The sequence below is a fragment of the Balaenoptera acutorostrata genome, chromosome 11 (genome assembly GCF_949987535.1).
Source record: "Balaenoptera acutorostrata chromosome 11, mBalAcu1.1, whole genome shotgun sequence".
NCBI lineage: Eukaryota > Metazoa > Chordata > Mammalia > Artiodactyla > Balaenopteridae > Balaenoptera > Balaenoptera acutorostrata.
The window spans coordinates 46,855,786-46,872,434 of record NC_080074.1 but is presented as its reverse complement, the minus strand read 5'-3'; the positions used below and the strand labels follow the sequence as shown (position 1 = coordinate 46,872,434).

The 16,649-nt window shown below is 38.1% G+C and overlaps 1 protein-coding gene across 2 annotated transcripts in view; it reads left to right on the top strand.

The window, feature by feature from the left end:
- Positions 1–2,365: 2,365 nt before the first annotated feature.
- TBC1D15 (TBC1 domain family member 15) overlaps positions 2,366–16,649 on the top strand; it is a 70,978-nt gene continuing 56,694 nt past the window's right edge. For both annotated transcript variants that reach the window (XM_007195008.2, XM_007195007.2), the window contains exon 1: positions 2,366–2,442. In XM_007195008.2, the coding sequence (XP_007195070.1) occupies positions 2,413–2,442 (30 nt within the window). In that variant the 5' untranslated portion in view covers positions 2,366–2,412. The remainder of the gene's footprint in view (positions 2,443–16,649) is intronic.

Genomic DNA, 16,649 nt, shown 5'->3' with positions numbered 1-16,649 from the left:
GTTGGGAAGATAAAGCTAAAATGGTAGGCAGCAACAATTTATGAAGGACCTTCTATGCTACGCTGGAGAATCTGTACTCTTTCCTGAAGAGATAGGATGGATTTTAAGCAGGGAGTTCACATGATCATGTTTATGTTTTAGAAAGATTAATCTGGTAGGAATATAAATGATGGGGTAGGGGGAAGATGAAGCCGAAAGCAAGAGAATGAATTAAGATGCCACAGTAGTTGTCCAAACCAGAGGTAATGAGAGACCTGAACCATAGGAGTGGCAGTGGGGATAGGAAGGAGAGACATAATAGGGATGTTCCTCAGAAGACACATCAAAAAGGGGTAACATGAGAGCAACACTTTCCTGGAGAAACTGTGGTCTGACTGCATCTCTAGTTCAGCAAATGGTAGTAATTTTCAGAGAACAAAAGCAAAATTTAAGTTTCATTTAAGACCGTGTTTCTCAAACCTTAATGTGTACACAAATCACCCGGGGGTTTTGTTAAAATGCAGATTTTGATGCAGTAGTTCTGGGGTGGAACCTGGGATTCTGCATTTCCAAGAAGCTCCCAGGTGATGATGGTGTTGCTGGTCTGCAGACTACACTTTGAGTAGTAAAGATTTAGGATTTTTTGAGGTGTGAGTGGGTCATTCAAGAAAAAGGGGCAGTAGGTGTAGGCTCTAGATTTTAGGAAAGAAAGAGAGACTTGGGCTTGAGATTTTTGGGAGCCATCAGCATTTAGGAGGTGGTGATATCAGAATATGAAGATAATAGCCCAGGAATAGCTTTTGGAAAAAAGTAAAGAAGTCTAAGGAGAGCCCATGAGTAGCACCAGAATTTAAGGGGCAGCTGCAGGATTAGGTTTAAGAATATGAAGAAATAGCAGATGAACCTAGGGTGCCAAATTTTCAATGAGAAACCTTTAATTCCCAAGCTTATTATATAAATAATAGCTACCATTTATTGAGTATCTTATTCCTAGTACTCTACTAAGGGCTTCAACTTTTCTCCAAAACACAGGGCATAAGAAATGTCATTAAAACTTTTCTGTAACCACACCCTGTTACTCTGAGCTGGCGGAAAATTTATCCTGGGTCATTATCATGGCTCTACACATCACACCTAAGATTGCATGAAAGTTCTAGGGAGTCATACTTAGTCCAGTACATTTGGGGAAGGCCCTCAAGTCTTCATTCAATGTTGGTTACCGCTAATATGCTCATTTCCCCAGCTGGTTTATCCTTTGCAGGTGAGCTGTTTTGCCAAGTGAATGCCAAGCTTGGGCGTGGGGTCTTGGCTATGGTTGAAATCTCTGATGCAGCCTTCCTAGTAGTACTATACATCCATTCCCATCGAAGGTCTTGCCACCTCCTTCACCCATTAGGTCCCCAATATTCACAGAACCAGCAACTCTCCTCCTCTGTTATTCCCTTTGGTTGCCACTTACTCAACCAACCTCGAAATCTTCTAACCTCTCTTCACTGTGTGAAGAGAGAAGTACTTCAATGGGCACAGGTGTTTTGGTACAAAGGGGCCTTTTATTCCGCCCTAGGGCAAGGGAAGTCCCAAATCTTGTGCCAGATCTATCAGGGGAAGTATCCAGTCATTCTTTTACAGCACTAACAAAACAAATTATTATCTTAATATCTCAACTAATCATCTTACCACATATGCACTGTCCCATGAAATCTTTACAACCACTCCATGGGTAATTCTCATTTTCCATCCTGAAGCTTGGATAAATTCAGAAACCTGTTTCCAAACAGCCATTAAGCAACTGTGTAGGAACTGTGAGCTACGTGCGCTGGACTCTGGAGCAACGAGGGCATGGTATCATCACAGTTCCTATCAAAATACCTCGCTCTTGGTCATGTGTGAGTGGCAGTTACCAGACTCAATTTCAGAAACTTCACACAGAGGCGAGAAGTCTCTGTGTGTGCGCCTCGGATAGAGGGCTGGGCTCCTTTAATCTTCACCACAGCCCTATCTCAATTTCACACATGAGACCCTGAGGCTGAAGGTGGAAGTGCCTTGCCCATGGCCACAAAGCCAAGAGCAGGTTTCCTGGGTCCCAATATGCTGTCCTTTCCATCATACCAAGCTGAAAGGGCCTGCGAGCGGCTCGGAGCCTCGCCCCCAGCCAAACCCCAAAGCAAAAGCACTTCAAATTACTCACCCTCCCAGGAAAATAAACTGGCACATGCGCAGTATGCACCACCGACTCCACCCGAGAGGCCTCCGAGGCCTACTCAGCGCACATGCGTCAGGCGGTTCCTCCCGTCCCCGCCCCTCACTCCTCGCCATTCCCGCCACTCCCCGCCCCTTTCCCGCCCGGATATCAGCCTAGTTTTGCCGGATGTTGTTGTGAGTCCGAGAGACACGTGAGGCGCTGCTACGTCATCAAAGGCACGCGCAGGAAACATGGCGGCGGCGGGGGTTGTGAGCGGGAAGGTAGGTAACGGCCCCGGGAAAAGTTCCTGTTTTTTTTCGGGATGGGGCTGTTTTTGCTGCTGGGAGCGCGGCCGGAGAGGGATGCGAGGGCCCTTCTGTATCAGGAACAGCCTGTGGAGGATGCAGGAGAAGATGACTAGGTGGTGTCCGCTGTTTTCTCGAGAATGCCGGCTCAGTCCGGGAATTAAGAGACCCGGCTCCTGCTCCAGGGCCAGCTAGGCCTCGGCGCTGTTCTGGTCTGCTGTGTCCCAGGGCGAGGGGCTTTTATTTGTATTGCCTTCTTAAGAGACAGGTGGTTGCCCCGTTCCTTTCTTTTTCTGGCTTGATTTTCTCTGACTGTAGCTCTTTCTGTCTGCTCTTCGGACTCCAGGATTTTTTCTCTTCCTCATCTAACTCGCCTCTGCCTTCCTCTGCTTCACTCTGGTGAAGGCATCTTTGTCCTCTTCGGGAAGAGCTGAAACACAGGTGCTTTGCAGCTGTGCACTTAGAAGAAGAGTGTATTGGATCCATTTTACCAGGTTCCCGAGTTGGTTGGTGATGGTGAACAGCAAGGGCATGTTTCCCCTCAGGGAGCTGGAGATTTACAACATCGCACGCTTGTCTAGGAAGGCGTTAGTTACGGTATTTATTTCCTAGACAAATCTGTGATGTTCCCGTGGGAGACTGTGTGGTACCGTCTTACGGAGGTGGTCATTGACCCCCTCGTGGTAGTTCGTTAGGAATTAGGATTAGGTGCGGAGGCTATTTTATCGCATAGTGCCTGTTCATGTTCCGAGGACACATCCTTAATGCCTGTTGGTTAGGACTGTCGTGGCATGCTACTGGAAGCATTTCCCGTTGCGCGAGTATTTCGAAAACAGTTGGGTCGGGTAGTGACTCATCTAACACCAAGGACTATTTACTTTTCGCAGATAGCTTTCTCTGTTCCTTGAGTTTCACTCATTTTCTTTATGCTGCCCTCTCCATCCCATTTTGAATTATTTGACAGCGTTTTTGCTTTAGTGTATGGACCACTAGCCAGAATAACACAGTACTGTTACTGTGAAGGGTGACCTTGGGAAATTGAGCAAGCATGAATTCTCCGTCCTTCATTTTCTTTATCCCCAGAATGGATGTGGTGCCAGTCATTATTTCTTGTATTGGAGTTGCTAAGATTACATGAAATAATAAAAGCTTTATAAAAAAAATTACATACTGAGTATTTTAAATGATGGGTTGGTCATCGTTTTCAGATTTTCACGGTCTTTGGTTGTCTTGTCAGTTTTGTCTTCAGGGTGGATGCTGATCTTCTGCTTGGCTCATTACATATTTTAAGGTTATCTTGTTTGAGTTTTTTATCTAGGACTTTCCAAGAAGGGATCCTTTCTGTTTGAACTACACTTCACTCTTTCAGGTGTGGATTGATTTTGATAGAACCCTTGAGATGAAGCAGAGTTGTAAAATATAAGACTTTTCCCACCCTTTCCTTCCAGCCATTGCCTTTCATAATCTGACTTATTAGTCTTTTATTTCTTAACTCTACTTCGTCACCTCATTTATTCTCACTCATTGCAAATTTATACCCATTCTCATCACTCCATTTAAATTATTTTTCCATGCCCAAAGCTGCCCTTCTCCCAAATAATTCTATGATGACCAGCAAAAGCCACTTATTCTTACCCCAGCAAGTTCAGATCTAGTTTAACGGCATCATCATTCACCTGGTTGCATGTGAAACAAACTTGGAGACGTCCATTTCTATAACAACATCTAAGCAATAACCAAGTCCTACCAGTTCTACCTTAAAGAGGTTTCTTAAATTTGCTGCATCCTCTTCATTCTCAGTGCTTAGTTCATTCAGGCATTTAGTCTTGAGCTCTTGGCTGATTTTTCTGCTTGTCTGCAGTCTCTTTGCCCACCGTCCCTTCTACACAACCACTGGAGTTATTTCTAATGCACAAGTCTGATTGTTTCTTGCTTTAAAAAACAAACAAAAAATCTTAATTTTGTTATTGTCCCCATTGAAATAATACTCAAGGCTGGTTAACATGGCATAAAAAGCCATGTTGTCTTTCTGGCTTTATCTTATGCTTCCCTACTTCCCAGTCTTGTTTCTTTGGGTTAGGGGAATAGCAAAGAACACACACACACACACACACACACACACATATTTATGAAAGAGTGTGTATATGTGTGTATGTGTCTCTCTGTATTTATTTATTCCTCACCCCCCACCCCAAAGGTTCAGCTAAGACCTGTCTAATTTAGAAACCTAGGGCAGTGAATGTTAACCAAGACTCGTAAGACTCACATGTGGTACTTTTAAAAAATATAGGTGCTGGGCCACAACCCAACTCTGTTGAATTAGAACCTCTTGGTGTTGAGATCTGGGACGTAGAGTAACTTTTCTACTAAGTCTACTTTGCTTGCTTTGAACTTTGAATGTAGGAAGTGATGGGGGGAGGAAGTTAATCTCTGTCATATGGAGAAGCAGTGTAAGATAACAGTTAAGAGCTTGGACTCTGGAGCCAAACAAGTTTCAAAAACTAACTTCACACTTGCTAGTGACTTCAGTCAAATTATTTAACCTCTGTATGCTTCAGTTTCCTTATCTGTAATATGGGGATGATAATAGTACCTACTTTATGGGATTTTTAAGGTTAATAAGTAAATGTATTAGAACAAAGCCTGGCACGTAGTAGATACTGTGTAGGTGTTATTCATCATCTTAATTTCCCTGCAAGTCATTGGTTGGGTATGGCAGAATTTTTTTTTTTTTTAAACATTTATTGATTGATTGATTGATTGATTGCTATGTTGGGTCTTCGTTTCTGTGCGAGGGCTTTCTCTAGTTGCGGCAAGCGGGGACCACTCTTCATCGCGGTGCGCGGGCCTCCCACCATTGCGGCCTCTCTTGTTGCGGGGCACAGGCTCCAGACGCGCAGGCTCAGTAGTTGTGGCTCATGGGCCTAGTTGCTCCGTGGCATGTGGGATCTTCCCAGACCAGGGCGCGAACCCGTGTCCCCTGCATTAGCAGGCAGATTCTCAACCACTGCGCCACCAGGGAAGCCCGGTATGGCAGAATTTTAAAGGTTTAGAATATGGTTTTTGGTATGGGTGTGAACTTCATTTTTGAAATTACTTCAGTTCTAACTCTCAGTGTTATTTTAGGATTTGAAAAATACCTTGTTTTAGAAGTCACATAGTTTTGATGAATGAAAAATCATCACAGTACGGCAGTGGTTAAGGAGATGGAGTCTGATTGCTTGGGTTCAGAACCTAGCTCCACTGCTTTATAGCTGTGTTACTTTGGTCACATTTCTTAACTTTCTGTGCACCAGTTTTCTTATTTGTAAAATGGGGGCTAATAATTATTTTCCATCATGGAGTTGTAGAGAGGATTAAATGAGTTAATATTTGCAAAGCATTTAGAATAGTACCTGGCATCAGGTAAGTGCTTAAATTTTAGCTGCTATTATTACTATTATTAAGGAAGATCTTTCAGACAGTCTTAAAGTTGTAAGGTTATTATTGATTTGGAAATAGTTGAATGTTTATTTTTGCTGCCACTTTCTACAGAGAGATTAAGGCCGCTCACAAATATTAAAGCAATATAGTTATGTAAAATAAATTAGAGGGAAAAAACGCAAAAGGAAAGTGAATAAGGGTAAGAAAGGTAAATGGAACTGGAAGTACGATTATTTAAATAAACTGTATGCTTTAGTGGACTACAGTTTTGCCAAAGAGGGGAACCTGATCAATAATAAGAATTACAGGATCTACAATAAAATAAAACCAGGAGCAAAACCCCAAAAAACTAGTTTCTGAAGATTAGATCCGAGGATAAAATCTTCTGTAGATTCTTTATACTATGTACTATAATGAATTTGGTTATATAGCATATTGTATCCTTATGGTAAAAAAAACCCCACATCCCTATAATGCCCATTAGTATGCTGATGGTTTTATACCAATGGCTAGCTAAGTAGTTCAGTAAATACAAGGTACCGATTTGATGTATTTAGGTCTCTGATGATTTGACTGAATTCAGGGGTAGGTTGTTGTCAACATGAGTGGATGGATTCAGTGTTTCATATATGTATATTTTTATTAGCTGAGCCTGTGAAAGTGGGTTTGAGTTTGATTATAAACCCTGATTAGTTCTTGGAGTTCAGCTATTCTTTGTTGCTATGTATATATAGAACCATATGTTTTAACAGTCAGCCAAATAGGGGGGAAAGATTGACATTCTGTTGTGAATATTTTTTTTTTCCTGGCTGTGATCTTTATTTCCCGCAGTTTTATTGAGAAATAATTGATGTACATCACTGTATAAGCTTAACACGTACAGCCTATTGGTTTGATTTATATATATCGTGAAATGATTATCACAGTAGGTTCAGCTAACGCTCATCTTCTCATATAGATCCTCCTGTGAATTTTTAAGGGAGAAATAGGGACACTGCCTGCAAAGGCTATCCTGCTTTAGGATAATTAATGGAATGAGTTGAATTAATGGAATGAGTTGACTTATTGCAGAGAAGGCGGGAGAAAAGAGATAGTCTGAAATAGGTTTTGGCCTTATACCCAGTGCCTCTGATGGTTGCAGTTTACTTTTATTCATTTATTCAACAAATATTTATTAAGCATCTGCTTTCTTCCAGGCACTGTTTTAGGCACTGGGGTTACATCAGATAGCCCCTTACCTTGGAGATTACAGACTTCAGTTCTTCAGAAGGAAAACATTCACTAAAAACCACTCCCTTGTTTAAATAAGAAAGTAAATGTGAGTTTTAGGTCCTTGAAGTGGTGCTAATTTTAGTGAATGTTTGTTTTCTTGAGACTTGTAGACTGATCCTCATGAGGGCAGGGCCTGAAATGTTTTACCTGTGTCTGGCAGACATTCTGGCATATAGTAGGTATTCAGTGAAGAGAAAAGAGCAAGAAAGAAAAAAATGAAGGGGGACTAGAGGAAGAGAGGTGTGTTCACTAATAGCACTCTTGGAGTTAAAAAGTCCTGTTTTAGTATATTTGCATTTCACTCTAGGTCTGTGTTTTTACTGTGACTGTGTTAGAATTTGGTTCTATTGAAAATAACTTGAAACAATTGGGAAATCACCTGTTATTTTTTCTTTGAGATTTTTTTATGGCATTTTTAGTAAGAATTTATTTTGTAGCTTAAATTTGGTCCCTTCCAGTTCCTTTTAGATGTGCTTATAGTCCTGTGAAACCCCTTGCTTAAGAAAGATTAATATTCTTAGTATCTAGCAGATTTTCCTGGAGAATTTTCTTAGACTAGATCTTGTAACATGGTAGTAACCTTCCTTGTGTAGGATACAATATGAGTATGTCTTCTTTATTTTTCTAGCATTCTTTAACAAACATTTCAGTACCTTCTGTGTGCTGAGTTCTTTATTCTCGACACAGCACAGTAGTCTGCAACAAGTCATTTCAATTTGTGATTTAATAAAAACATGACTTTTTGGGGAAGAATTCAAATATTGTTTGCTTTGATGGGACATAATGAAAAATGCTGCTGAGACTAAATGAAGAATTGTAACCCAGCCTTTTAATTTTCACTTTTTGGTGGAAGGAAATCCTTATGAAATCTATTTACTGTTTCTTGTGCAATCTATGGTGTGTCTGTAGTCGTTGGTATAAGAGAAGTCATTCGTTTAATCCTTGTTACACCTTCCATACTGCCCTCCTGTCTGACATTGTTTGGCACACTGATGCCCATAAGATGCAGTAACAGTTCTGCTGCCTGCCCTTTATTGAGAATTGTACCATCCTCAGTATCTCAATATTTCTCTGTCTTCAGTCTCAAAATTTGTGTGGTTTGTTACCCTTAAAACCACCTGTGTTCTGCATTTCTTTGAGTTACACAGTCATTACTGATTAACGCATCCCAAATAAAACTCATTGTTTACTTTCTTCCTTCTGTATTCTGTCTCTCAGTGAATAACCGCATACAGTTTTGTCCTTGACTCCTTTCCCTTCATCTCCCACATCTAATCAGTCACAAAGTCCTATCATTTTGACCTTCTAAATATTATAAGCCATCTGCCTTTCTTCATCCCTCTGCCACTGCCTTGGTTCAAGCAACCATGAATTGCTTCCTCCCTGGATTACTGCAGCTGTTCATTCTTGGCTCTGCAGCCTGTGTGTTGGCTTAGAAAAGGCAGGTCTGACATACCATTCCCATGCTAGAACTTTCTAATGACTTTCTAGTGACAAATAATTGTCTTCAGGGTAAATTCCAAACTACCAAATTCCTGAGCATGCTTAAAAACCCGGTGTGATCTGGTCTCTACTCTTGTCTCTAAACTCTTGGTGCTGTCTGATCTGGGTTGCAGCCATGCACTGAACTACTGCTCTCTGTATAGAACATACAGCTTCTTCCAAGAACATATGCCCTCTTCTAGTTAAAATTGCCATTCTTCAGGTCTCAGGCTGTGTGTCACTCTAGTTAAAGTCTTCCTGATTTCTCATCCTGCCTGAGCCCCTTACCTCTAGGTTAGCTGTAATTTATTAGGGTCTTCTGTGGCAGCCTGTTCAACCTCCGTCATATGTTGTAATTGTCTGTTTTCTTGTCCTGATCCCCAATTAGATTGCTTTGAAGGCAGTGGCTGAGTCTTGTTTATTTATACCTAGAAGCTTACTCTGTGCCTGGCACATTGTAGGCATTCACTGTACATCTATTGAAGAAATAACTGAAATTGACATCTCATACAGGATCCTGTGCATACTTCTATCACACTCTTCTGTGACCATTGATTTACATGACATTACTAGTTTAGTTAGACACTTTTTACGATGTATGTTTTTCCACCAGCACCTTTTACTCCCCGCATCTAGTTGGTACTTAATAAATGTGTATGAGTAAAGAAACTTCTAAATCAGATTAAGTGGAATGGGGGTGATTGGAAGTGTTTGGACGAGCTATTACTTGTGTTCTTTTGAAGGACTTCATAGAAGTTGTTTGCAGAGAGAAGGTATAAAAGCGTGTTCTAGTAGAAGGAACAGAATGCACACACACAAAAAGGCACAAGGTTTTGAGGGAACAGGTGAATTCAGAGGAGCCCAAGACAGGAAGTATTGGGGAGTGTCAGGTGTTGCATAGCTGTAGATGTAAAGTGTCAGAAGGATTTTAAGCTCAGGTGTGGTATGGTCAGATGTACATTTTATTAAGATCATTTTTGGCAGTGGTTATACATTTTACAGTTTACACAGATTATTGGAAGGTGATTAGATTGGGGAAGAGAGACCAGAATGTTATTTTAGTAACCCAGGCTAGACATGATGAAGGGTCAGTGTCAGAGAAGATTTGAGGGATTTAGGAGGTAGGATGGGTATGGTGAAAGAGGCATTTAGGATACTGCTTGGATGGAATGTTTTAGACAGAGTTGGGAATATCAGAAGAGCAGATTTAGGATAAAACATACTGAGTATAAGATGCCTGTGGATTATTCAAGTGGAGATATCAAGTGGCTGCTTAGATGTTTGGGTGTAGAACTCATTAGAGTTACAGGGCTTACACTGGCATTTCCTGGTGATACTGTCTCTAACCCAAAGTTTAAATTATTTATATGCTGAATGATTTCAAAGAAACTGAATTTTTGTAACTTTCTTGTTGTTAAATTTAGCTTATAAAATTCACAGTTCCTAAAGTTCAAGACTGTATGTTGTGTATGGTAGGTGTTGGGTTTCCAGGTTTGGACAGAGATTTAGGGCAAGAATTTTATCCCTAAGCCTAAGAGTAAATTTCAAATATTTGGGTTGAATGTTTTCATTTATCTTTAGTTTTTGAAAATATTATAAAAAGTTAACACAAATAAAATCCAATCCCACTTAAGTGTAGTAGCAATATAAAAAATTATCTGCTACTATATTGTGCAACTTCATTCTAACTTTTGCTAAATTAGAGGTCAGTAAGTTTATTCTAAAACATTTGCTGTGGTCCCCAGAGCACCTTTAATGAGTTATGTCGGACATGGTTCCTTTGGGAAAAAAAAATCTGCATTTTCTATTGCCATCAGCAGGCTGTCATTGGAAGTTTTATAAATATAATTACCAGCTTATGCATCTTAGCAAATATTTAAGAATAAAGGAGAACTTGAAGGGCCTAAGACAATTTTATTCCAAATGGAGAACTTTTTTCCTTTCTTTAGTACCTTTACACATTGTTCTTTTTTTTCCTCCCAAGAGGGTGGGGAGCAGTTTAGAATATTCTAGCTTGTGTAAAGATTTTATCCTTTTTATAACATTGCCAGATACATACACGCAAGGAACTTTATCTTGTTTATTTTTCTGTTCTCCATGGTGTCTGTCACATAATAAGTGCCTAATAAAAGTTTGTCAACTCAAGTTTAGATAATTAGTTTAGCACCACCAAGTGGCAAGTGTTTGAATGTCCTTGATAGTTTTTGCTCCCTATGGACACTTAATCCACAATGAAAAACAGATAGGGTGTGATTTTTAAATTTTTTTGAGGCAGGAGCAACTTCTTTTTCTTTTTTCTTTCTTTTATGCTTTTTATTTAAGTAAAATATCTTTACTTAACGTATTTACTTTTATACAGGGTTTTGCAGTTTAAAAAAATAGACTTTTCCTGTAAGTTATTTTTTATACAGCTTTATTGAGGTGCCACTTGACAAACAGTAAGTTGCACATAGCATGTATAATGTGCTAACTTTTGATGTATGTATACACTATGGACCCATCAACAGAATCAAGATAATGACATGTCTACCACTCAGAGTTTCCTCCTGACTTGTTGTAATCTATCACTACCTTCATCCTGTCCACAGACAAACACTGAGCTGCTTTTTGTCACTATAGGTTAGTTTGCATTTTCTACAACTTTATATAAATGAAATTATATGGTATGTACTCTGTTTTTGGTCTGACTTTCTTCATTCAGCATAATTATTTTGAGGTTCATTCATGTTGCTGCATGTAACGTTAGTTAATTCCTTTTTATTGACACGTAGTATCCTGTCGTATGGGTATACCACGATTTGCTTATCTATTCACCCATTGATAGACGTTTGGGTTTTTTCCACTTTTGGCTGTTACAGATACAGGTGTTGTGAACATTGATGTATAAGTCTTTGTATGAGTATGTGCTTTCTCTTTTCTTGGGCAAATATCTAGGAGTAGAATAGCTGGATTGTAATGTTAGTTGCATGTTTAGCATTTTAAGAAACTGCCGAACTATTTTCCAAAGTAGATGTACCATTTTACATTCCCACTGGTGGTGTATGAAAGTTCCAGTTGCTCCACATCTTTGTCAGCATTTGGCATGTTGGGGACTTCCCTGGCGGTCCAGTGGTTAAGACTCAATGCTTCCACTGCAGGGGGTGTGGGTTCGATCCCTGGCTGGGGAAATAAGATACTGTATGCCACATGGTGCCCACCCCCCCCCCCCAAAAAAAACATTTGGCACGTTGGTTTTTAAAATTGGCTTCAATTTGCAGTTCCCTAATGACTTATGATGTTGAACATCTTTTCATGTGATTTTATGTCATCCCTATACTTTCTTTGGTGAAGTGTCTGTTCATACCTTTTGCCCACTTTATTTTATTGAATAAATTGTTTTCTTCATTTTCTTGTCACTGAGTTTTGAGAGTTCTTTTTATCTTCTGGATACAAGTCCTTTATTACATATACGGTATGATTTGCAAATATATTTTCTCTGCCTGAGCCTTGCCTGAGCCTAAATTCACTTAGTTTTAGTAGCTTTTTTGTAGATTGCAATGGCTTTTCTACATAGACAGTGATGTCATTTGTAAGGAAGTTGTTTTACTTGTTCTTTTCTAATCTAGATGACATTTATTTCTTCTTTTTTGTAGCGTCTGAAACCTCAAGTAAAGTGTTGAATAAGAGTGGTAAGGGTGGACATACTTTGTTCCTGATCTTAGGAGAAAGCATTCAGTCTTTTAAGTATATGATGTCAGCTGTACTCAGTGTTTCATAGTTGTTGTTTATTAAGCTGAAGAAGTTTCCCTTCTATGCCTGATTTGCTGAGAGTGTTTGTCTGAAATAGATGTTGGATTTTGTTGGATGCCTTTTCTGCATCTTTTGAGATGATTTATATGGTTTTTCTTTTTAAAATTTTTTATTGTGGTGAATTATAGTGATTGATTTTTTAATATTAAACCAACCCTAAGAGTAAACCCCACTTGGTCATGAAGTATTTTCCATTTTACATATTGTTGGATTCAATTTTTATTTAAAATTTTTGTATCTAAGTTCATGTGAGATATTGGTCTATAGTTTTATTTTCTTGTTTTTGTCTGATTTTAGTGTCAGGGTAGTGCTGGGCTCCTAGAATGAGTTGGGAAGTATTCCTCCTCTTCATTTTCCTGAGTTTGTATAGGATTGTATTACTTCTTTCTTAAATATTTGGCGGAGCTTACTAGTAAAACCATCTGGGCCTGGAATTTTCTTTGTGGGAAGGTTTTTAACTAAAAATTCAGAGAATTCCCTGGCGGCCCAGTGGTTAGGACTCCATGCTCTCACAGCCAAGGGCCCAGGTTTGGTCCCTGGTCGTGGAACTAAAATCCCACAAAACCTCGCGGTGCGGCCCAAAAAAAAAGTACAGCAGAAACTAACACAACATTGTAAATCAACTATACTCCAATAAAAATTAATTAAAAAAATTGCATTTCCTTAATTTATACTGGGCTACTCAGGTTATCTTTTTCATCTGTGAGTGTTGGTAGCTGTGTCTCTTAAGGAATTTATTTGTTTTGTCTAAGTTGTCAATTTTTAAAAATAAACTTATGTATGTATGTATGTATGGCTGCGTTGGGTCTTCGTTGCTGAGTGTGGGCTTTCTCTAGTTGCAGCGAGCAGTGGTTACTCTTTTGTTGCAGTGTGCGGGCTCCTCATTGCGGTGGCTTCTCTTATTCTGGAGTATGGGCTCTAGGCGTGCCGGCTTCAGTAGTTGTGGCTTGTGGGCTCAGTAGTTGTGGCTCGCGGGCTCTAGAGCACAGGCTCAGTAGTTGTGGCACACGGGCTTAGTTGCTCCGTGGCATGTGGGATCCTCCCGGACCAGGGCTCAAACCCGTGTCCCCTGCATTGACAGGCGGATTCTTAACCACTGCGCCACCAAGGAAGTCCGAAGTTGTCAGTTTTATTAGTCTAAATTGTTCATAAATTTCTTAGTATCTTTTTTGTGTACATTTGTAGTGATGTTAAAGTTCTAACTCCTAATATTGGTAATTTGTGTCTCTTATTTTTTCCTCATCTGTCTGGCTAGAGTTTTACCAGTTTTATTCTCAAAAAACTAACTTTCAGTTTCATTAATCTCTTCCCACCCCCCAACCCCCATTTTTCTTTTTTCTATTTTATTGATTTCTACTCTTTTTCTTTCTGCTTACTTTGGGTTTAACTTGCATTTCTTTTTCTAGTTTCTTAAGGTAGATGCTCAGGTCATTAATTTGAGGCCTTTTTTCTTTTCTAATAAAGGCATGTAATGCCATGTTTCCCAGTAAGCACTGTTTCAGTGGCCCTATGCAGATTTTAATACGATGTGTTTGCATTTTCATTGAGTTCAAATACTTTCTAATTTCCCTTTGATTTCTTCTAGACCCTTGGGTTATTTATAAGTATGTTATTAATTTCCAGATATGTGAGAATGTTCCGAAGATATTTCTATTACTGATTTATAACTTACTTCCATTGTGGTCACAGAATATACTTGAATTCTTTTAAGTTTATTGAGATTTGTTTTATGGCCCAAGTTTTGATCTGTCTTGGCAAATGTTTTGTGTACATTTGAAAGAGTGTGTATTCTGCTGTTGTTGGGTGGAATGTTTTGAGTGTAAATTAGGTCCAGTTGGTTGATGGTGTTATCACGTCTTCTGTGTTACTACTGATTTTCTGTATTGTTGAATCAGTTATTAAGAGAGGGGTTTGAAATCTCTGACTGTAATTGTGGACTTGTTTATTTTTTCTTGCAATTCTATCACTTTATGCTTCATGTTTTTTGAAGGTCTGGTATTAGGTGCATAAACATGTAGGATTGTTAGGTCATCTTGAGGCACTGACCATTTTATCACTATGAAAATATTTTTCTACCTGGTAACATTTCTTTTGCTCTGAAATTTATTTTTGTCTGATATTAATATAGCCATTCTAGCTTCTGATTAGTGTTGGCATATCTTTTCATCTTTTAATTTTTAACCTATTTGTGTCTTTTATATTTAAAATACTTTTCTTGTAGGTAGCATAGATTTTGGGCTTTTCTATTCAGTCTGATAATCTCTTTTTAGTTGGAGTCTTTAGGTGATTTATATTTAATGTGATTACTGATATGGTTAAGTTTAAGTCTGTCATCTTGCTATTTGTTTTTTATTTGTCCCATCTCTCTTTTGTTCCATTTTCTTTTTTTGTCTTCTTTGTGATTAGTCCAGTAGTTTTCATTATTCTATGTTTATTTTTTATTTCCTTTGTTGACTAATTCTCTATAACTCTGCTATTTCAGTGATTGCTTTAGGGCTTACAGAGTACGTCTTTAGCTTACGATATTTACATTCAAGAGTTGTTATACTACTTTACATAAGGTATAAGAACCTAGAACAGTATACTGTCACTTCTCCTGGCTTTTGTGCTATTTTTGTTATTTTACTTTTGCATATATTACAAACCCCACAAAAACATGTATTCATTTATCTGCTTGTTTATGCTTTAATGAAGGGGATTTGATTAACAAGAAAAATATATTTATCCACATAGTTACTCTTTTCGGTGGCATTCATTTCTGTATGTAGATCCAAATTTCCTTCTAGTGTAATTTATTCTGCCTGAAAGACTTACTTTAACATTTTTTGTAGTGTAGGTCTGATAATGATGAATTTTTTTAGCTTTTATATGTCTAAAAAAGTCTTTATTTTACCTTCTTTTTTGAATATATTTTCTTTGGGTATAGAATTGTAGGTGAACGGTATTTTTGTTTTGTTTTGTTTTCATTACTTTAAAGATGTTGCTCCAAAGAGGAAGGAGGAAACTTTGGGAGGTGATTGATATGTTTGTGGCTTGATGGTGATAGTTTCATAAGTGTATACTTACTGTCAGCTTATCAAGTTGTATATATTAAGTATGTATAGCTTCTTATATGTCAATCATACCTCAATAAAGTGGGAAAAAAAGTATTGCTCCATTGTTTTCAGTCTCCATTGTTTCTAAAAAGGAATCTGCTGTAATCATTATATTTAATGTTTATTCCTCTGGCTGATTTTCAGATTTTCTGTGTATTACTGATTTTGCATAATTTGATTACAGCGTGCCTGTATCTAGTTTTCTTTGTGATTCTTGCTTTCATTTTGGAGTTCATTGGTTCGTTGGTGTTTCTATCTATGGGTTTATAGTATTAATCAAATTTGGAAAAACTTCTGCAATTATTTTTTCAAAAAAGATTTTTTTTTTCTGTTTCTTTTTTCCATCAACTCTTTCAGGTACTTCAGTTATACATATACTAGACCACTTGAAATTTCCTTGCAGCTCATTGATGCTTTGTTAAATTTTTTCTCAGTCCCTTTCCCCCCTTTTTGTATTTTGTTTTATATAGTTTTTATTGCTGTAATTTCAAGTTCATTATTCCTCTGCAATGTCTAATCTGTCATCCAATTCAGTGTATATTTCATCTCAGACATGGTAGTTTTCATCTCTAGAAGTTCAGTTTGGATTTTTTTATGTTTTTGATGTCTTTTCTTAGCAAGTTCTAACTTTAGTGTCCTGAACATATGGAATTCAGTTATAGTAATGTTTTAATGTCTTTCTTTATTAATTTTATTATTTATGTCATTTTGGGTCATATTTAATTGGGTGATTTTCCTCGTCATATGAGTCATATTTTTCTGATTGTTAGCATGTCTGTTAGGTTTGTTTTTGTTTTTGTTTTTAAGCCAGATGTCAGATATTGTGAATTTTATCTTTTTAGGTGCTAGATATTTCTGTATTCCTATAAAATGTTCTTGAGTTTTATCCTATAAGGCACTTATGTGGAAACAATTTGATACTTTTGGGTCTTGCTTTTAAACTTTGTTAGATGGGATCAGCACAGCATTTATTTATTTATGTGTCTATGTTTTGATTGGCATATAGTTGATTTACAAAGTTGTATTAGTTTCTGGTGTACAGCAAAGTGATTCAGTTAATGTGTATGTGTGTATATATATATATGTATGTATTTTTTCTTTTTCACATTCTTTTCCATTATG